Source organism: Teleopsis dalmanni, chromosome X (genome assembly GCF_002237135.1).
Source record: "Teleopsis dalmanni isolate 2A chromosome X, ASM223713v2, whole genome shotgun sequence".
Taxonomy (NCBI): domain Eukaryota; kingdom Metazoa; phylum Arthropoda; class Insecta; order Diptera; family Diopsidae; genus Teleopsis; species Teleopsis dalmanni.
This window is the reverse complement of record NC_051848.1, coordinates 82,777,644-82,801,562: the sequence shown is the minus strand read 5'-3', so window position 1 is coordinate 82,801,562 and position 23,919 is coordinate 82,777,644. Positions and strand designations below refer to the sequence as shown.

The window sequence follows — 23,919 nt, the reverse complement described above, 5'->3', positions numbered from 1 at the left end:
GTATAATTCAAACATAAATAATTATTATATTTACATGTATATTAAATAATATTTTTGCAAATAGAATATAAAAATATTAATTAAAACTGATTAAAAATTGGACTCATCAAAGCTTTGAATTCCTTAATACAGACTTATATAGATCCCCTTAATACAGACTTATATAGATCTCCATATCGATTGCTTAGCTATATACATAGATATGCAGCAAGTCATTGAAAGTTTTCACCTTCATCGACATAGGTACATTAAAATAATACTGAATAAATAAAATAATACTGAAGACAACCTCCACGACTATTGATAAATATGCGAATATTCGCAATGTAATTAATCAAGAATTAAACGTTATGTTGTCAGTGGACTAAGATACCAAGTCCACATATATAATAAAGTAAAGATTTTCAGATTACCGACTTAAAATTTACAACAAGAACTAGCACACATCACAGAATTATCAAAGAAATAGCAGTTAAAGTCTTTTTTTATAAAGAAACTTAGTTTTTAAAAGCAATAGCAAAGCCAGAATTGTGGAAAGAGGGGGTTGTGCTAAAAAAAAATATTTATTAACTTTGTATTATCTTCAGATTTATATTCAAGTGAGAAAATACTCAGAATATGCTACTGCCTTAATGGCTTAATCACATTACGTAAATATCTGAACCAGCAAAGTAGTTATAATGGTAATATATGATATATATGGTAGATGGTATAATGTTCAATTTTATTTATCTGAAACTGTCCCATATATAAAACAACAAACTTCTCAGAACAAGGTTTATGTTCCTTTTCATATGTAAAATAAAGCTTCTTTGGCATCTTAGTCGTTTTCGATTGGCAAATCTAGGTTAAGTTTTCCACCGATATTTACATTAAGTACAGTTTTCATTTTCTATTAATTAATTTTCGGCAAACTGTATAACATTCAAGATTAATTTCTAACAATCTGGATTTTTGTCAGTTTAATAAGATTACCATGTAAAGAGCTCCTTTATGTTATTTGACAAGAATATTTAAGGATAACCCTAAAGATGTTCGATTCGGTCACAAAATTCGATCGAAAAATGACAGATCGAGGGCAAATCTAGATTTGGCAATCGAAAACGCCATTAGTCATAATTTCTAAAATCAGAAACATACAAACAATCAAATTCTCACTTAAGATTCCAGTTCACCTGTATATGCGAGAGGAAGCTCCTTTGCGCAAGAAAGAGTTTTTCTTTAAAATTTTATTCTTGCTTTGGACATCTCTATAATTCAATTATATCATTTTTTACTGTTCTAGCAAAATTCGAAAAAGCTCTGTTAGTGCTTATTATCACAGTAATAATAATAATAATATTATACTATAAAGCAGACATTAGTCCATATGCCGAGCAACGTTTATAAAGTCGTTTTAGTATTAGTTATTTATTTCGAAAGGATAATGGGACCAAAAAACGAAAAACTAAATCATTTGATCTTTATCTTTTACTGAAATAAGAAGTATGATTTCGATCCGTTTTGCTTCAAGTCAATATATAAATCTGATCATAATATATGTCTAATCCAAATCTGTAAAACTCCCACCGAACAAATAATTATATCTCTCAACTAATTGTATATACTATAAAATTCAAGTCTTGATGAAGTAATTTTATGCCGTGTGATACCATATACTTTTTAAAGCTCCTGATTTTCAAACACAAATCAGTTCACTACTTCTATATTTTCAACAGAACCTTTATATTTCTGAGAGAGACTTTTAGCACCATGAATATTATCGTTTGATCTGAGTTTTTGATTCCACTGCGAAAAGTAAGTTCTATAAGTCATAATGTTAAACCATTAAGTTATGCATTTGTACTCAATTCTGAACTATTAAGAAGTCAATAAAAAATCGAATATAATTTTTATTGAAAAAAAACTCACATAATTGTTAGTGCTAATTGAACTAAACTTAGTCGAGTGATCACCCAAATATGCACTTTTTCTTACCTAAACTCCGCCCCACACCTACTTTAAATGAAAGAAAATTTCGACTGCCTGGTGATGTCTGTTACATCCAACGGCTGGCTTCACTATTTTTAAGTGTGCATTTATGAAAACAACATTTTTTATTGCCTTTTCAATTAGCCTCATATAATTTTCATAGTAAATTCTTTTTGGTTTTGTATTATAAAGAAAATTACTCTTTAAGCGATATTATCAATTTAGAGTTTAATTGCATTATATGCGTATGCATACATAATGAGTACATAAATTATACGACCGTGCATTTATACGCACATGTGCTGCGCCCATGAAGGACAATGGATGCACATTTCATCATACACAAGTGCACGCTCTCGGCCCTCTGTTCAAACTTGAACACCACACAGTTCTCATATGAATTATAATTATTTTTAATACTTAATAGAGAAAAACGGAAAAAAAGGAAAAAGAAGACATTTTATGAAATTGGTTATTAGCTGCCTTTGTATACCCTATCTAAGCTTAATAAAAGTACTCGTAAATATTTCTAAAGTCTGACTGTAGTATTATATTCAGGTAGTTTTTTATAGCATATTTTATAGCATGTGAAGGAAATTACAAGAAACTTCTTCTTATTTAACTTCCCTAAGTTGACGAGGAGTTACTATCAGCAATACTGATATGCATTCGAAGCACAAAACATATCTAGCCGAGATCCGTACATGGATCTGTGTATCTACATGGATTTTACATGATTTATAACAAACCACGCATCTTCCCGTTGTCGTAGTCAATAACTAAACATCTGAAGTTGTGCAATATTTTACCTAACTTGGTATCAACATTAACATCAGAAATAACATCAGCCTCGAGATTAAGTGAAGAATATCTATTACCCATAGAACTCTCCATCAATGAATAAAAATAATTCCCTACTCGTAGTATATTTTATCTCTCTTATTGAATGTCGAGAAATATATTTAACGCAGAACAACAATCCATCGATAGAACTATTAATGTGGATCTTAATATAGAACTATTAAAATGGTTCTATCTATACTGATAGTAAATATTATTCTCGATGAAAGTTAGTGATAATACAGTCGTTCACTGGTTAGTATATGTCATGAGAATGAAAGGTGATGTCTCAGTGAAAAAACAAAGTGAGTTAAAAACGACTGAAATCATCATTAAGGTAGAGTAATCAAAAATTGAAAAAATTGGTCGCCGATTGACAATTCAGACCAGTGTGCGAAACAGCGCACCGTCCAAGAAGTAACCCCATTGAAGTGAAGTATTAGACGAAGTAGATCTCGAAACGACTTGGGTCCTTTTTCGTCCTCTGAACTCCCGGATATCGTTATTGCGTTAAAGCTAAAATGCAGTGCGCTGGTGCGTAAAATGTAGTGTTCACCAGCGCAAGATATTAGATGTACTCTGAATACTCATGTGCGATTAATTAATCTGGGTTTGATAATTTATTTTAAGAACTATGACTCTCTTAGCAAAATAGTAGATATTATATTGTGCTTATGAATTGCATCAATAATTTTGCTAAATTTTCAAAAAACATATTCCAACACGATATGGTTTTGACAAACTTTATTAATTTCTAATCCACTTGGATAAAGAAAACAAAACTACCATATGTGTATGTTTATCTCTCTGATTTGATATATTTATGGTTTCTCTAAATTAATAGTTAGGATTGATATGCATTTATAGTTTGAAATTGTGAAGGAAAGCCAAAATGTTGAGATTATACTTAAGTGTCTAATGGAGTTATAGTTCTTATATATAGTTCTTTTAGCGTCACTATTAGTATGGATTTAGTCAATAAACCACAAGGAACCACATTCTGACATTTTTGAATGATAGTATTGTTGTAGTATGTATATATATACATACATTTACATACGTACACACATACATATACATATAAAATAGAGATAATGCGAAACTAATTTAAAATGTTTTATGTAGAATTTAATATATATTTAATTTTGAAATAAAATGTAAAGATTTTTGCGTTGTTTCTGTTGGAAAACTGATTTAATGGTGCTGTATGCCTGGTCACACAAGTGTGTGTCTGCGAACAATCTTGCGAGGTCAGGATCTGCAACCATATTGTGGATTAAGTTGGTCTACAACTCTGATTGAAAAATGATTTTTAACCAAAAAAAGTCGTTACTGGCGCGTCATTCCAGGTAACCATCAGAATAAAGAGCTGGTTCATCCTTACAGTTACAGTAAGTTATCATTCTTCAGCAGAATAGAATTGAGGTTGCTGGTGGGATATTTAACGGGTCACCATGAACTGCCTTATTAAATTAACAAAATGAGTCTCTCCGAAGAGATAGCTTGTCGACTCTGCCTAGAAATAGACGAGACTTCCGGGCCTTGAACAGGAGGAGGTCACTGGGTCGAGAACTACTCTCCCCTTCTGAAATTAAAATATCCTTAAAGGCTGACATTTTGGCTTTCATTCGGAAATCGTATGGATATGTTTGGTGTGATGTGAAAAATAAATAAAGTTTTAAAAAGTGCTTATTTTCATGGAAATTATATAGTACTAAGTTAATGTACGGCTATTGCGTTTAAAAGATCTTATTATAAAATTTCCAGTAATAAAAATTTGTACTGTTGTGTGTTCATTGTCGTGAACTGTGGAAAGATTGCAAGAAATTTAATTCCAAAATTCTGCCGCATGTAGGGTGCACACGAAGTCTGTGTAGTATTTAAATTATATTGCGTAATAATGATCATTTATGTGTAAGGTTTTTGAAGGATTATTTTTTTAATGGCACGGCATTGTTGCTCTTGTTTTTAATAATGGCCCGTAAACGCTGACGCTGACGATGGCACTGGCGATGGCACTGGCGATGGAACTGGCGATGGCGATGGCGTTGGCGGCATTGTGGCAATATGAACTGATTTTAAATATGTATTTATGATTATATTTGCAAGTTGTTCGTATATTTTTGTCCTTTGTGGTATTTGGTTTAAATGCTTAATTTATTAAAATGTACAAAGTATAAATAAATTCATTAAAAAATATTTAAAAATAAATACCAACAAAATATTGTACCCTTAATGAGTTGTGTGCCCGCACGTGATACGAAGTTTAATTTCACGTGAATTTTATGAAATCTTTAAGCAGAAACTTCTACTTTATTAAATTTTTTTTTTAATTTATTTTCAATAGTTGATATAACAACTTTAATGACTTTTATGAAATTTTAATAAATGCGCTTTTTTATATTTTTTAAAAAGCACAATAAAATAAATAAGGTAAAGTAATAAGAGGTTATAAGGACATTACTTTTGCATATATCTAAATAGTAAGAATTTTGGTTTTTACGGGCTAATTGGTCAACAGTTAAATAGTAAAACTTTTTAAATATTTTTATTTGTTTTTAAAAAATTTTATTTTAACCGATATTTCGACTTCGACTATAATCTATAGTCAAGCCGAAGGACCTGTAGAACAGGCCACTGTCTGGTCGCTTCACATGCCCGCAAACCAAACCTAATTCAGAACGATGCTTGTAGGAAATTCAACGAGCCGGATGCAAAGGAAACTCTAGAGCATCTGCAGTGTAATTGTCCGGACCTCTCGAGAACTCGACAAAAATACTTGGAGGCTGTCAGTTTTTCCGGACTGGAGCACATACCTAAGGTTTCTGTTGAAATCCTAATAAAATTCGCTAATAAAAGGCGCATCTTACGTGATGCACACAATCGCTAAAATAAGACTCCGATCTGGTATCGCAATGGACCTTAATGGTCTACGCGTGGCCTTTTTGGTCTGCCAGCATAATCTAATCTAATCTCTAATAATCTACAGTCATCATCAGGGTACTATAAAATTTTAATACAATGTAATTAATTTTAGTACATATTCCAAAGAGCCAATTGTAAAATACATTGACATCGAAACATGAATTATATATATGTATGTATGCTGCGGAATGCATAGAATTGGAGATGTGGTTCTATTGCGCTCCTATATCGGTTTCTCTAGATATATTTTCCAGATAGTGGGAGAGTCGAGTAGCGAAGTCATTAGCTGTCTGTTGTGATAGCAGCTTTTCGACATCTCGCTTTCGCTGTGTTCACGTACTTTTTTTATCGCACATAAACGTGTGCGAATCTTAAAAAAGATGATTGTAGCTATCCAGAGAGGGCCGTGTGGGGCTGTGTGTCAACTTGGAGAGAACAGTCACAAGTATTGCAAAAATTGAGTCACTAAAACAAAAAATCAAATATTAGTTTATTTATATAATAAAGAATCTATTTCGAATAAAATAGAGATAATAGCGAGAAAATTTTCAAATCCAAAACTTAAATTTTTATCAAATAAATGCTTGAGCTGACCGTGTAGCTGTTTTGGATATCACCAAATATTCATCATTAATGGTCTTTGAAAAAATCACATGAGTTTATTGTTTGCAAGTGTCAGGAATTGGACTATTCCATAGTTTTACATTATTTACTATTTTGATAATATATGTATATTTAAGCATAGGAAACCGAAATAATACAATTAATGCATGTAAGTTTCATTTCAATTTTGTAAAATAGTTGAAGCAATCCCACTTTTATAATTATACTGTAATATTTTATGAACTCTTTACCATATGCAGTTAAAATTTATAAAAACACTATTATAATTAGCAATATAACCCGAAGTTTGGAAAATATACACGTTTCAGGATTTTGAAAAATTGTATGGAAAAATTTTGTAATTTAATTAAAAACAAAATTCTAAGCATTTTGGCAATAATTTTGTTTGCAACACTCATACCAAATTTAATTATGTTTTCCATAAGCTTATATATTACAAATTTTTATATTATAAAATCAATTATCCTGTTTCTTCTCTACCCCATCAAGAACTCTCATTGTAAGCCCCAAGCGCTCATATAATTTTGCACAACTTTCCATTTCTGAAATTGAGAAAAAATTCCGCATACCCACTGACATCCAAATTAGAAAAGTTTCAATTAAAAAAAAAATTTATTTTAGTTTTTATAATATTTTTATTTTTTTTTCAATTATTCATTGAACTTTGCTCACTTGAGCTCTTAATTAATTAAAAATTGATACTTTCCTTTCTCCATCATGGCAATTCTTACTTGAAAACTTTACACCCAAATTACCAGTTCGTAACTAGCAGCCCAGCATATAAATTACTTTGTGAAGTGTTGCTCCAGCATTACTTCAACCTTTGCTCCAATCCTTTCATGGAATATTATTCATTATTTTTTACCCAAATTACAACACATATAAGCTCACTCACCATACCTACGATATACACATATACACATATATGTACAACTACATATACATATATAAGTGTACATAGTTATATATATGTAATAGTTATGTATGTATATTAGCTAGTTTATACTGGAGTGTACTGGTAATGGCTAGGTTTGTGGTTAAGGATATCGTTTCGGTTTTTCTCTTTGCAGCAAAATTTTTACTTCATTTAGTTTTTCTTTTGTGATGGAATCGGGCAAATGTCTTTAAATTTGATAACTTCTTGGTCCAAATGTACCATATACACTCGTACTTCTGTATAGTTATAACTACTCGTGTATGTATGAGTAGATATGCATATAACAAAGGATACATTTTTTGCTAAGACTAAAAATATTTCAAATCCTTCTTTCTCCTTCCTGTAATTCTTTTTTGACTTATCATTAATATTTTCTTACTTTTTTCATTCATTTTATGGCAAGAGTTTTGAGCACTATTTTTTCACTAGTTGAGGAAAGGAAATACACATTAATAGGAAACATGCTTCATATTACCATGACTGCTTCACATATCCGGTCAATCATTTATCTGACTGATTGTCAATCACTCTTTTGCAGCGTTTGCTATACACATACAGTCTACATCTACATTTTGGTTGACTTACCTGTACATCTCTTTAATAAGTTTTATATACCATAGTAGAATTTATTCCTTTTCTATTAAATTAATATAGTTTTTATTACAAATACGAGTAAAAAGCAAAATCTTAAAATTTAAAATAAAGCAATGTTTATAAATGCAGAAAGTGATAGAATATAGCATAATCCAAACTCAAGCTTCATTACATTAATCACAAAAAAATATCAAAAAAGCTTCATGAACGTTCCAATCAGTTTTTCAATTAAGATATTTAAGGTGCTACCTAAAACAAATAGTTATTTTTTAAAAAAATAAGTGCTGGTGTTTATTGTCACGCCATCTATTGACAATCAAATTTATTGGTTAGGTACTCATACTTATTTGCTTCACAATACTCAGAAATACCCACATTTAAAAAAAAAACTGGTATCTGACTTGTCAAAAGATTATTTTGGTGGTTAGGTAGCCACATGTAATTGCCAACCGCTGACAATTACATGCCAATCCAATCCTACACTTGCGAACTGTCAAAGTTGACAAAAATTCTGACATTTGGACTTATAAAAAAGAAGCTATTGCATCTGAATGGTCAAATTATTTATTTTATCAGAACAAAATTGTCATTCCTTAAAATTGTAATTTCTTATCAACTGCATCAATTTAATTTGATAAACAATCGATAGATAATTTTACGATTCTTTTGTTATACCTAAGTGATTTTACGTACCTGGTCGTCATGGAAATATATGAAGGCCTGCATCTTGAATGTATCCAATACTTTTACAATCTACTATATCTCCTGAATGGTGTATTATAAATGGCATCCCATAACTTAGCAGAAAATTGCTACTGATTTGTCTGCATAAACCAATCATTTTAAATACCCCAGAGCAAATAGTCAAACTAAGTCAGATAACACTTGGGAATAATGATTTCATTTGCGTAGTTAAGTTTTCATCGAACTCTTCATTCAATTAGTAGTTCGATCTGCTAAAAGTGTGGCATATGCCAAACTAGAAATCATCTTTCTTCATTCTAACCTTTGGAAATCTGGCTCGATATTCGATGCCATTAAGCGTAGTATTTGCATTGTATTCCTTTTTGAAAAAGTACAGCCATACAATTAATCAACTGACTAATCGTACGAAACAATAGCTTTTTGTGAAGTGTTTGCTAAGTCAGAATGGTATTTGCCCAACCCTAAATGCTTTATATTTTTTGCTTTGTAAAAAACAATTAAAAATTTTATGAAACAAAATGTTGGCTGGACAACGGGAGTGGTTCTCCAAGCATCTATTCACAGTAGTCACGATTTCAATGATGATGATACAATTTATACTGCATAATATGCTGTGCATAATATTTTCCACAGCGTTGATAGGCTGAGATCAACTTCTTGCAAACGATACCAAACCAATGAATCTGTCTTTATCTTTATTGGGACTACTTTGTTCCTATATATGCCATACCCAATTTTTTTGAATATGCCGACTCAGTTAATCGTTTATATTGACCGTAAACACATTCTGTGTACATATCTCCTTAAGTTTTGATTTTGATAATAAATTTGAAAGCTTTTATCAAAGAGATTCATTGTGTACTGGCTTAGTGGAGATAAGGAGTGTAGACTTCTCGGATTTCTTCTTCTTGATTTCATAAAATAGTGCAACTGGTTTGTTAATGGGTTGCAATTAAAAGTCTTCTCTATGGATAAGAGATGGACAAAAGATGTTCCCAAGTGAAATTATTAATATCTCTATTAACGTGTGTCCCTTTAACTTGATTCAACCGGAGTGTTTAACCGAATAATACACTTTTTAAGTGTTACTATATTAAAGAAATCATTTATTAAATAAACATCGTTATTTAATTTCACTGTTGAAAAATAATTTCAACTTTTTTTTCAGTTTAAAGAAAGCGAATAATAAGTAAAAAAAATATCTCGTTTAATTTTTTTTTCTTTTTATATTTAAGATGCAAGAGATCCGATATATATAAATATATCGAATATTTTACACGTAGTTCAAATTTTATCATCAATGTTTGTATGTTGTTAAACAATCAGTTCAACCTTATTCGAATATTTTTACAACTTTCTTAGAGGACATTTTATAGCGATCTCTGAAATAGACGTTTGTTTCTTTCGTTTGCTAGTTTGAGGCCTCCATGTCTGTATGTGCAGGTTTATTTATCTTATTTAATTATTATCTTTATAGCAACACACTTGATATTTCATTGGTGTACACATAATAGCTGTTAGAGAGTCCCTTTACTTATTATTTATCTTATTAATTATATGAAGTGTTTTTCTTCTATGGCATCCTTGTTATCTGGTCTTATTTAATAAACCATCTTATTAACTATATTGAGATATTTAATGCGTTGTTTAAAAGGAAACGCTCTGAGATTACTATACTCAAGTTTTTGTTAATATCAATGAAGTGAAAATACTTTAATTATTTTTTCTTTTTGAAACTTTTAATATTGTACTATATATATTCCAATGTCTAGGAATTCAATAATGAAAATGCCTTATACTTAATTACCATTTTCTGATTTATTTTGCAAATCATATAAACTTTGTCATATTATTACACTTTTTACTATTGCCTGACATCAACGTTTCAAATTTTTCTCTGTTTTATTTTCATTTGCAGCGCAACCTGTCTAACCAGAGCCATGTCGTTCTCACAGCCGTGCCGTTGAACATATCAGGAAAATTCACTTGTGAAATTTCAGTGGATGCGCCATCATTCCAAACGGCTATGGTGTCTGGTGAAATGGAAGTTGTAGGTTAGTATTGGGCAGATAGCTAACTACTCGGTGTTAATTGTATGCGTGGGTATTAAAGGTGTGAAAAAAATGGCGTGAAGATGCTCAAAGTAAAAGCTGTCAGATTCCGGTACATTTGTGAAGCAGAAACGAAACGGGGGAAAGCAAAAAGCAGTCGTCATAATCATCATGAAATATGCTACGAATTGCCTTAAATGCCAAAAATTTGGCAGAAGCAAAAAACGCAAATTAATTAGGCAAATTGTGTTGAATTCCTCATTCCGTAGATAATACGAGTACGTCTATTGTAGTGGAGCAAGTAGCCGACAAGAAACCCACAGCATACAATGCACCCTCTGCGCTATTACTTCTGCTTTTGTTTTATTTTTTTTTCGTTTTTCCGTTTGGTTTTTGCTTACTATTTTCACATTTTGATTAAACGCTTTTCCTACTTTCATGTACTATTTTTTTTATCAATTTTCTTCCTCTTTTTCATGTAATACCAGAATTGCCGGAACAGCAAGCAACCGTAACTGGCATACAGCCACGGTATCGTATTGGCGATTTGGTTGATGGCAATTGCTCAATTAAATTCTCGAAACCGGCTGCTAATTTGACATGGACTATTAATGGTCTTGTGGTAAGTTTTGGTTTTCTTGCTCACCGTCTCTTTTTACTGGAGCGTTACTTTTTGTTTTTGTTCTTGTTTTTGTTTTTGCTTTGCCTTTGTTGTTAGTGTGTTTTAATTTTCATTGAGTACGGGCTCTGATGTTCAAAATTAATTGTCAGTAATTTGAAAATTACGTAGGGAATTGAATGAAATATTTTAAATTGCAACTGAGCTCAGAACTCAAATTAAGCAAAACGTGTATGAATAACATTGAAATTTAATCATATATTCGAATTATCGATTAAATTATAAAAAATACTTCAAGCGATTATATTATCTAAAATCATCCGAAATTGAAATCGAATAAATTTAAAATCGGGCCAAAAGAGTGAAAAAAATGCATTATAAATCTATAAAATCTATAAAAATAAAATATGAAAATAAAAATGAAAAATTAAACAGGGGTTAAGTTAAAAAAGTATTTATTACATTCATTATTTTAAATGTATTCATAAGTGAAGTCAAGAGGACATTTGGAATGCTGACTCCTCTTTAAAAATGTAACGGAAGTATTATTTCACAATAAATAGGGACCTATTGAGTTTTTCGAAACAATAACAATCCCCTATAAACTTAATAAATAACTAAAAATTAAAAATAAAAATATGTAATAAATTAAATTAATTATTGTACAGCTAGTTTATGATTTTGTTGTAATATAACACAGCAAGTGAAATTGGTAATGAAATTTCACAGCAAATTAACAAAACTGCAAGCTCGAACATACAACTCAATTACGGCTTTGGGTTAGTTGACTAATGAACACTAACTCTGAGCTTCAACTTTAGCAGGGCATGAGTTCAACTCTGTGTAATTGCAGTCTCAAAAAATTAGTTATGATAAAATAAATATAAGAATTAATTACAAGACCACTGCTGATTGATATTTGGCAATACTCAAAACAGCTGTATGGTCAGCCAAAAATTCAATTAATTAAAAATAATAGAAATAATTTTTGTTGTTGTACTTCTTTATAAATGATTTACATCACCATATGTGAACAAAAAATTTTGAATTTAACACTCATCTTATATATATTTTATATAGCATATATATCATTACACTACTATTAAAGAGAACTCTACTTATGTTCCATAACAAGGTAACATATATATAAGATATTATTTACTTTCAGTTGATAAAGTTATGTATTATTACAAAGTATTAAATAAGTAGATATATATAAAATAGGCTGGAGCACTGTCATTGTAAATATAACATCTATTTTAGCTCTCTTTAATATGTACAAAAAAATTCTATATAAGAGCGTTACAAGGTGTCAAATTATTACCGAAAAAAATGTCTTTTAACCTGGAAATCAAGTTAATACAATTTGTTTAGGAAACAACGTTAATAAGTTTCCAAACAAATACAATAGATAGGTTTCTCAATTATTTAACTTAAGAACATTTATACCAAATTTTACTAACTCTCTTTACATTACATACCATATTAGTAGTTTAGTTTTGTCAGTGGATTCACCCCAATCAATTATGATATTCATGTATAAAACTTAATACATCTTTTGGATGAATGAACAGAAATCAAATTAATTGATTAACTTTCTTTACTTATATAATATTTTTTTTATCTTACATTAACAGCATATTTTTGCTACATTGCAACACCATATTTTGTTATATTATTATTCGCACAGGATTTTCTTAATTTGTTTCACACCAACCCATTAATATTCTCATTTTTCCTAAAAAAATGAATTATGTTAAGAAATAAATAATTGTCTATGCAAATCAAGTACTGAGAATAAGTGAGTTGATACTCATTAGTTAAGATTCTCTTATAAACTATATAGAATGCAGTGGTGATTACACAAAAACGGAAACTCCAACTTACAATTTTTAGGGATAGTAACAGTCAACAGAAATAGTAAAGATAAAATTGAAATTGACAATAGCTAGGCTGCCATTTGGAACTCTCAGCACAATGTGAAGATCACCGATCTTCATTATTACCGATTATTCAACAATAATGTTAAGACCTTACTTTTTCATTATAGTGAAAGCTATAATATAAACAGCACTATCACTCATCACCTGCAAAGGTTTGTCAACTACAGTCGTTTGGTCGTATCTTAAGACTATTCTGGACAAACTCAATATCAAACACTAAATTATTAATCTTTATTGGCTATATTTTCTACTATTAGCTATATTCCAATAATGATCGAAAACTATAAGTGGCTTGATCGTATTATACGTAGGTCATTCTAAGAACGTAAAACTCCGCGTAATGACAAAGTTATTCTCGCACTTTAGTAGTGCGATCAGTCAATATTCGTCACGATTCAGATCCCAGAAATACATAACACATGGAAAAGAGAAGTTTTACTTTTCGTCAATCGCATGAAAATAATCATCACCTACAATCATTAAGGAGACATCAATTGGTTTACAACAACAGAAGAAAAAGTTTTGAATACTACGATTGTCACATTTACTTACCGCTTGATAATATAGTACTATGTAGAGGTGCTACTTTAAAAAACTTGAGGTGACTCTGGGTTTTCAAATCATATTTTTCATACAGTTTGCACACAGTCGTCTCAAATACAATGAAACTAGATTCATAAAAGCTTCCAACGTGCTGATATCCATTCTATTGACTTACTTTTAAAATTTATATGAATTTTTCAGACAATTTGCTTTTACTTAATAATTAATTTCATGTTACTTGGGATACCTCCTTAAAGAAAAATACATGGAACAAAGAAAGATATTGAATTCAATCCCAAATTAAGAAAAATTGCCGCAGAAACGTACAGAATGATAAAAAGTATGTTTAATAACGAATACAGGGAGTTTCCCCTTCGTTTAAATAGTTTTGTGAAATTCTATGAGAAAACCTTAGTATCTCAGTTAAACTCATCCAAGAAAAAACTGAATTAGAATTTCATGTTTTACCAAATTTTGATAGACGATTTGGGACAAACGAAGAGTCTATACGTGCTTCTTACAGTATACTTTAAAGGAAGATCATAGGGACAGGAAAGTTACCACAGAACTTCAGAGTTTCCAGAAGATCAAAGGATCTAAGTGAAATATTATCTAGGAGTTCTACAACGATTGTGAATCAGAATTCGATCAGTTACATCAGAATATTAAGAGGTATTCATCAGGGTGGTTGAGTATTTAACAAAAAATGACATTATTATTCTCATCCAATATACAACGTAATCATATTTTTACTATTCACCAAACTAAAATTGACAATGAAAGGAAATTATTTCAATAGGATGCCAGTCATTCACAAGTCGCCGATGAATATCATTAGTTAGATTTATTTAAATAACGTCTCATTTATTATAAAAGGCTTCAACCGACATACTAAATGTAATGGATTTATTTTCCTACACTCTCGGTTATCTAAAACGCTTCAATTAAATACTGTAGGTAACTTTTTCTAATTTGTATAGTTAATTCGATTAATTTTATTGATGACGTCCCAGTTATCTAAAAGAATTCATCCGACATTTTAAAGAAAACTTCTGCCAATAGGTATTAAAAATTATTTTAAAATCATATGTGATAAAAGAAACTATTTATATTATGAATTTAAAAAAAACACATTCATGTTATCATACATTAGTATTTAAACTAGAGTACAGAAAATATCAGAAAAACTTCATTAAACCTTTCCAGCGTTTTATTGACTCGAAAGAAAGCTACTTTAAACAAGCAAGAATTAAAACATAGCTCTGAGAAGACTTTTCAAAGTACCATGGTACGTTAGGACGTATGACATTCTCAGGGACTTCATGATTGATTCGATTAAAAAATACATAAAGGATAGAGCTCTAAAATTATTTACGAAAACTGACAGACTTACCAACACCGCGTTATTGAATCTCAGAATGGTTTCTGGCTTCTTGGGGAGATATGCAGATCTGAGGTTAATTATTGCTTAGTCTGATGAAGTGATAAACAATAATCTAGTCAGAGCGTAGAGCGAGGTTTTAAAGAAACTAAAAGTGATCAAGTGCACTGACTCAACTAGCTTCAAGAATTCAATTTTTTTTTTTTTGTTTAGAGACTTGTCTTATCAAATCTGGGACAGGTATTTTAAACTATATTGTGATATCAGCTTCAGTTGATAATAACTTGATGCTAGTTTTCAGACTCATAGTTAGTTAGTTAGTTGTGGTGGAGAGAGGACGAATCCTCCTCAAATAGCTAAGGATGAAAGCCGTTTTGAATCCACAAAAAGCTCGTAATAGTGGGTAGTAGATAGAGGGTCAGACTAGAACCTACCAGAGGCATTAACAAAGGCAAGAATCTGGTTAATGCTGATGCTGGAGATATCGCTAAGTGAGTTGAAGAAAGGGGCCCATAGAAACTTAAACCTAGTTCTGGCCAGACCTGGACAAAAACACATCAGGTGTTCTGGTGTCATTTCTTCAAGTATATTTCAGACTCATTGTCAAGGCACAATCTTCCGTATTTATTGCAGCACGAGTTCTGGTATGGATTTAAAGATTTTGTGACATTTTAAATGTTGAACTCAGCTTGACGCAGCATTAAAATACTTTGCAGTAATACAATCAATTTCAATTTACTGCTTTTTTGTTTGCAAATATTTTTTGTTTGCAAATATTTTTTGTTATGAAAAACAATTCACAAAATTCAACTAAAATCATAAAATCACTACAAATTTCAGAAAAATGTTCAAATGAAAATTTGTGAAAATGTCGCATAAAAACTTTCAAATGAAATTGCTTGCAATATTTGCTTGCTTGCTTGCAAAAATAAATAAAATAGAAAATATTTTATAGTAAAAAATTTAAATCACAAAAAACAAAAACGAGAAATAATAATAAAAATTTTTTTTATAAAAAAAAGGATTTCAAATATTCAATCCTTCCTGTTTTTCACACTTCACTTAACCAGCAAATTATATGTGCGTCGGAATGCACGGGAATGTGTGTAAAATATGCCCTTTCAAGCATGCAAACAAACAAATGCTAAAGTATTTTTGGTATGACAACGTAAAACCTACAAAAATTTCTGTGTATATTCTGTGCATTTGTGTATTTATGAGCACAAAATAACACACAAAATAACACACAAAACCGAACCCACCAAAACAACAAAAATCTCGCATGTAACCGCGAATCGCCTTCACCTGTAAAATCACAGAAATATGACGGCCGGAACCAGGAGCAGCCAAAATATTTATCCATAAAGCAGAAAAAATAGAAAAAAAATTAAAAAAAAAAAAAAAAACCAAATCCTACAAATAAAATGGAATGACAATAACTACAGAGGAGGAAAAAAAATTTAGACCAAAATATGTATGATATGCAAACACCTAAAATATACCAAGCAATTGTCTCGACATGTGGCCCAAGCCATCAAAAAATATGAGTTCGCATAAAAACTGGAAAAAAAAATGAAATGAAATATGAAAAATCGCGCTAAACGCTCTAAAATCGTGTTTGTGCCTTTGTTTTAGTGGAAGATTTTCATTTATTTATAAATTATTCCTTTTTCTGGGCTTCCTTGTTTTTTCATTAAAATGGCGTGAGGACATGTACAATTGTTTTAGGAGCTAAGAGGGGAATTCCAAAAAATTATGGTTTATGAAACGCAAAAACACAAAAGCACAAATTCATTTGCTGTGTCATTTTTTTTCTTATTTTTTTTTCTTTTCTTCTTTTTCATTTTTCTTTTTTCGTTTTTGGGCACACATTTTTTAGGAGCGCTCGTGAATTTGTTTCTGATTTTGTGTGATTGCCTGCGACTGCGATTGTGTAAGATTTTGTGTAATGTGTATTTGTGTGTGTGTCTCCCAAAAAATCTGTTGATATCGGCCATAATTTATAAATATTTTGTTATTTTTACGTTTTCGTATATTTTGATTTTATGTTCAAATAATGTACGTATTTTCCTTTTTATGGGCAATACGGTCTCGGATAGTGTAAAACAGACGCCCTTTAATTTTGCCTTCTGCTTTTTTTTATTAATCAAATTTGTTCATTTTATTTTCATTTATTAAGGACGAAAATTTTTTATCACAATGTTTGGAATATTATTATTATAACGGATTTTATTTATTAAACAATTAATTTGCAATTTAAAATTATTAGACAACCCATTCATTTTAACGAGTGCTAAAAATTAAGACCATACGATGTTCTAATCTTGGAATACCGTAATCCCCCCTATAATGCGGTACCCCTACAACGCGTTCTCATATTACGCGTTTTTAAACCCCCATTTAACGCGGGGATTTGTACAATTCATAATTAGCTCCGCATACCTTAGTACGTGTGTATACGGGGTATATGCAAATCTACCGCGTTATAGAGGGGATTCCGTACATGATATTTTCTAGTACTATAAAGTAGCATTGCGTAAGGTAATTCTTTGATCCGAAAAACAAAAAAAAAACCATATACGAAGAGCGTACACACTTTCTAACTTACCGATATATTAGATTAAATTAAATTGTAAAATGAACTGGGAAGTTGACACCACGTCACTACATCCTTTGAGGATTATTGTGGCAAACCCACTTTATTTCTATAGACGAGTAGCAGCTAAAAACACCATTATGTGCTTTGGAGCGATGTTGCCTAATTCAGTTATAAGTGAATAGGCAGTTGATAATAACTGAAATCTGGGTCTGACGAGACTATCACAGTGACACAGAATGATTTCTGCTGTTACCTCTTCTTCGCAACAATATATAGTGAGACAAATATAAGTTTCTCCTAATAAACTTTTTAATAATCTAATACTGCAATACAAAGTGATTCCAAACTTATTGGCTTAAAAGCGTAATATGATTTCTTAGTCCCAAAAACAAAAAAAAACAAATTGTGATTACCTGTCATTAAGGCTCAACACCAAGTTGTTTTTAACATTCGTACCAATATAATGCAATGATAGACGTCCCTATTGGAATTATAAACAAATCTGCCTGTACTAATTGAAGCTATACGTTTAAACATAGTTTCCTCCTCGAGTAGGAAATGAAATCCTTCTTACACCTCTGCTATATTTTGGGGCACAACACTGGTTTGGTAAATACAACTCCACATTGAATAAAAGTAATGAATACAGTCATTTTACTTACGTAACCTTAGGTTTTAGCCACAGCTGTCACAATACTTATACAATACTTATAAAGGAGCCAACTTCAATTAGTCTGGATAGTCTAAATTGTGGTTCCTGATCACTGTGGTATCAGATTTACACCTACACTCGGATATAGAAAGTTAAACTTAAAGTATTTATTTTTAAACAGTATCGGCTTACTATACTATATCTACTAGATTTTAGTCGCTTCTAACCCTAAACATGCATTATTTTTAAAAAAACGTCTATTACTTAAGGAGTAGTTAAAAAACAACAAAATCCGGATACATTTTGAACAAAAGGCAAGCTCAAAAAGAAATGATCTTCTCCATTAGTGGACCGCGATTTTTTTTGTTGTCCAAATAGAAGGTTTAAAAATGGTGAGCCTATTTTCACTATGCTGTCACTATGTTATAGTGGTATGTCCGGTTAGCACGATGTAAAAGCATTCTCCCATGAGTTTCAGACCATTTCTACCCCGGAACTTTTTATCGGGAACAGATAGGATACCTGTGTTGGTTATGATGAGCGTAAATAATTTAACAAGCGATTCAAGATAATACTTACGATTCCCTCTTGACAAAACACCTCTCGCTGGTTTTATAAGAAGATTTTCATCCAGGCGTGTTTTTAGTGCAGTTAAAGTCTCAGACAAATACTTCGCATTCTGATGCTCTTGAATCCTTAATAAAAATTGTTATTTCCAAAGTCAATTAAAAATTTGACGACGGTACAAGGAAATCTATCGTTAGTAACGTTCACGTAGCTTTACGTATTTCGTCATGTGAGTCAGAAAAGTGTACTCGCCTACAAAAAGGTCATAAATTGCACCATTTAGTAGTAAGCTACTATAAATTGAGCATAATCATTCAAAATATTTTTACATTTAATTACAATTAGAAAGTATCAATATAATAGTAAAAGGGTTAATATCAAATAAAAGATTGAGATTTGACTGTTTACAACTTACTTCAAGGTTTTATCAGCAAAATGACTAATTATACCTACATACAGTTTTCAGTTTGTAGTTTTCTGTTTAAGATCCCATACGACACCCAATTGAAAGTTAGATTTTTCTCTCACTCTACTATCCATATACTTACTCTTGTTAGTGAATCGATTTATAATATTCCTCAGCATAAATATTTAAGTAAGTTGATACGTTGAATTCAATTTTCTCCAGTTTTAAACAACTATCTAAGCTGATATCTTTAGGTACATGTAAAATAGATCTCTACGCTTGGAACCCAGTATGAAGATGTGTTAATTCCAATGAACCATCATTGTTCCTGTTGAATACGTTCACATTGCTAAATATATATGCACACAAGCTAACTTCTTTAATCTGCTGAGTATATTAATAACCGTTTGTGGCATTGTGTAAGTCAACCAGACAACTAGCCTATATATTATCATAAATCTGAAATTATGAATATTACTCATTAGCACTATTTTAACAAGCAACTGTAAAGCGAAATGTATAACAATCGAGATATTTTGCCAGAGTAGCAAGGTGATCCTGAAATTAACAGCTGTTTTATATGACTTGACAAATACTTTGATTTCAATCAATATATGTATTTATAAAATATATAACTACAAAAATCTTAGATTACTCTAAAAATTTTCGATCGAAATTAAATCTAGAGTGAGAGCAGATTCACCAATCGAAAACCATGTAAAATACACTCTGTTGATGGAAAAGAAATCATAAATGTACGCCAAAAATACATTTATTCATATATATTTATATATTTATTTATTTATATATAATTGTTTGTTTATTTCAGTTTCGCATTATACTTATATCTTGTCTTTACTTATATTAAATTGATTTTTAATTGTATATAAATAAAAAAAAATGCCGTCTTTAACAGTTTATGTATACCTTCTGCTCAAAAAGTACCCGGATTTTGTTGTTTGTTGACTACTCCTTAAGTAATAGCCCTTTTTCAAAAACGCTTTCTTGACATATGGTACATATTTGAGCGCCATCTGTCAATTAGTTTGATTACAGCAGCTGTTAATGTGAGACTACCTCAAGTGCATTTAGCGATTTTTACTATGGAAAATTCTTATTGTACGCGATGTTTTGACCAAACATGACACCACTTTCATCGCTAAGGCACCATATTCGCCTGATTTGGATCCGTGCGACTTTTTCCTGTTCCCAAACTCAAAGATAAAATTCGCTGAAGGAACTAAAAGCCATACTTTCACGGGCCTACGAAAAGTGTATGGAAGACTGGGTTAAGCGTTGGCATATGTGTATCGCTTCAGAAGGAGCATATTTTGAAGGAGATAAAATAAATTTGGAATAGAATTTAAATTTGTGTGTTTTATTTATAAAATCCGAGGACCTTTTAAGCAGAAGGTACTTAACTTATAATTTACACAATTCGTATACTAAGAAATAAATATTAGTATTGCACTAAAATCAAAACCAAATTGAATGTGTTAATAAATAAATTACTTTAAATTGTGAATTTAAAAGTAAACACATTTCATCCCAGTATATTTCATCCCTGCTTTTTTATCTACATATCATCGAATGCTGTTAATAACATAACCCGTATGCGTTAGATGACGTATTTTATCTTCAAATGTTAACGAAAGTAGTGTACAATTAAAGAAATCAGAATTTTATTGTAATATTTTGTGATATAAATTTTTGTTGAAAATTTCATAAATTTTTCATTAATGTTTCCTGAAAATCACTTCGTACAAATAAACCATTTTGTTAATTAATTTGCGACCTTAATATATACAATGGAACGGTATTTTTTCTTAATTTTACTCCTTAAAAACATTGAACTGATATCATATAGATTATTTTTATAATCGGCATTATAAATATGTATACTAGAGGAGGATATAAAAAATATGCCCATATATAATACACAATTATTTTCTTAGTTTGAACTAAACCTTTTGATATATTACCGTTCATAAAATATAAAAATAATTAGAACTTCTTGTTGCCTTAAATATTGCCCGTCTGCACATTTTATGTAATAAAAAATTATACGATGATAAGTTAATGGGGACCTACTGTAGTATTTGATCTTCCAAAATCTATCGTTACTGTACACATGAAAAACCTCATTCCCACTAAAAATGCACCTCGTCAATTTTAATTATCAGTGGCCAACAGCTACATTTTGAGTATGTTCATTTCATTTATTTTATTGAGAAAATTTAGTAAACTTCACTAAAAGAAAATAGACTTCAATCAATATCCTTCAATATTCTTTAATCAATATACTTTAATTTCACACAAATTCCACTAAAAGAAAATAGACTTCAATCACAATCCTTTAATCAATATTGTGAATGTGCATTAACTGAATTGACGAATCGCATGTTTGGCTGTCATATTGTTGAGAACCCATTTAATCTACAGCACCCAGTGATTATACTGATCGACAAAAATTAAGTTATTTTTGCTATTTTCTGATTTTTGAATGGTTTTCAATCAATTTGAATCTCAAATTTTACTCAAGTTTTTTATTTAAATATGTGATTTGTTTGGTACTGACTGCATAAAGTTTAAAAACTGAGGTTTTTAAGGGTTAATAATATAAAATTTATTATTTCGGTAATCTTGCTATAAATAAACAGATAAATATTTTTGCCTTGCACATCCTTCCCCAAATTTCTTCCTTTCCTTTAAAGACAAATTTTTCAAAAACTGCTTTTGCTGGTAGAAAAAAGTATATGAATTTAGGAAAACATATCTAACACAAAAATATCTATTTACTGAAGATATGAAATTCGTATCTTTTGAACCCTTACTCTATTATTGACAGAGTCTTAGACTCAGATGTCTAAGAAAAAATCTGCTGCAGATTTCAGCTTAGGAGACCCAATTTAATCTAAAACAATAAGATCAAACCAAAAAAGTGAATTTTAGATTGCTGGTTAGTATTGATTTAGAAGTTAAATTATTGGGTCAATTAATGCCTGTCTCCAACAAAGACAAAAACTGTTTATTTTGAGAAACTCGATTTTTCAAAGAAAACAAAACTTCAAAAGTTGTGAATAAAATTATTAATGTAATAATTTGACTATAATTGTGTTCAAAAATTAATTGTCTGATTGAGCAGCATTTCATCACACCTTCGTCCTTCTTCTTCGTCCTTCCTAAGATTGTCGCTTTAAGCTTGACACAAAAATTCGAAGCAACTACAAAGAGTAACCATCAACCATTACGATTTCACAACATATCGAACCGTAAAAATAGGTGGAAGCCAGTGCTTGACTTCTTCTGATCTAAAAAGTCAAATGACCCATTTAGACATTTAACATAGTTTGTTTGTAAATTGCTCTATTGAAAAAATGACAATATTTGACAATTGAACGCATTCGTGTAAACTTAACAAGATCTACCTATATCTATAATTCACAGTAGTTTTTTGTTTGGAATTTCAGGTTTCAGCTAAAATAACGAACAAAGCTCTCGTGTGAATCCAATATTCTCCTAAAAACTCAGCATTTTGCAACAGTACAGATCGTGTTTTACAATCGCAATCACTTCATCGTCCTCTGATTTGAGACTTGAAGCAGATATTTAGTTTAAAGCATTGAAGAGCTTAAAGAGCTCTTCATTTCATCGTGCTCTGATTTGAGACTAGAAGCAGATATTTAGATTAAAGTGTTGAAGAGGTCTAATAATAGCTTTTTGTGAAGATAGTGGAGCAGTTTGAAGTTGGTTTTAGTTCCTTTGGGCTACTTTATAAGTATACTGATTAGGTCGTGGCAATAAATATCAGTATTATAAAAGCCTGCAACATATCACTGTTATAGAACTAGTACTTATATACATATGTATAATGTGCATGTATAAGTGTATATAATAAAAGATATATATATATAAATACAAATAAACACTCAATACGTGTGAGTTCTGATGTTTCATTGTAGAACAACTGTCAAACACTTTGAGGCGGTAAGCCTTGGGCGACAATAAAATCGTCACTTACCTTTTTTGTTGACATTTATTTTAGGCATGTTTTTCAATCAAATTTCTGAAAAACAGACCAAAAAAAAGGAAACTCACATAAAATATCAGCAAGTAATTTTTTTTTTTTTTTTATTTTTTTTTATTTTTTTGACATATTCGATTTTAAAAAATCAGCAACAACAACATCAACAACAAAAATATTAAGCAAACAAGCAAGAGCAAACGTTTCCGTTAGCAGCCGCCAAAATATTTCATCAACATAACAAAACAATCAGCAAAACAAAAATAAAATAAAATGAAATAAAATAAAATAAAATAAAAAGCAGAATCCAAAAAACATCAAAAAACAAAAAAAAAAAAAATTAATATCCGCACGAATGTAAATCATAGCGCACGGATGAGGTATTGGGTGTTACTTTTTGCACGCGCCTTTGGTTCCTTCTTACCATAAACACCGATTGTATGCCTGTATGTGTGTGTATGTGTGTGTGTGTGCGTGCTGGGAAATGTTCTCTGGCAACACCTTTATTTTTCATTTTTAGAACACAAAAAATTAGAGG

The 23,919-nt window shown here is 30.5% G+C and overlaps 1 protein-coding gene across 1 annotated transcript in view; it reads left to right on the top strand.

The window, feature by feature from the left end:
- Nucleotides 1-23,919, top strand: part of LOC119688617 — a gene marked incomplete at its 5' end in the record, with an annotated part of 43,288 nt that overhangs the window by 3,441 nt on the left and 15,928 nt on the right. Inside the window, 2 exons of the mRNA XM_038103289.1 lie at nt 10,515-10,650; nt 11,136-11,269. Coding sequence (XP_037959217.1) covers nt 10,515-10,650; nt 11,136-11,269 — 270 coding nt within the window. The remainder of the gene's footprint in view (nt 1-10,514; nt 10,651-11,135; nt 11,270-23,919) is intronic.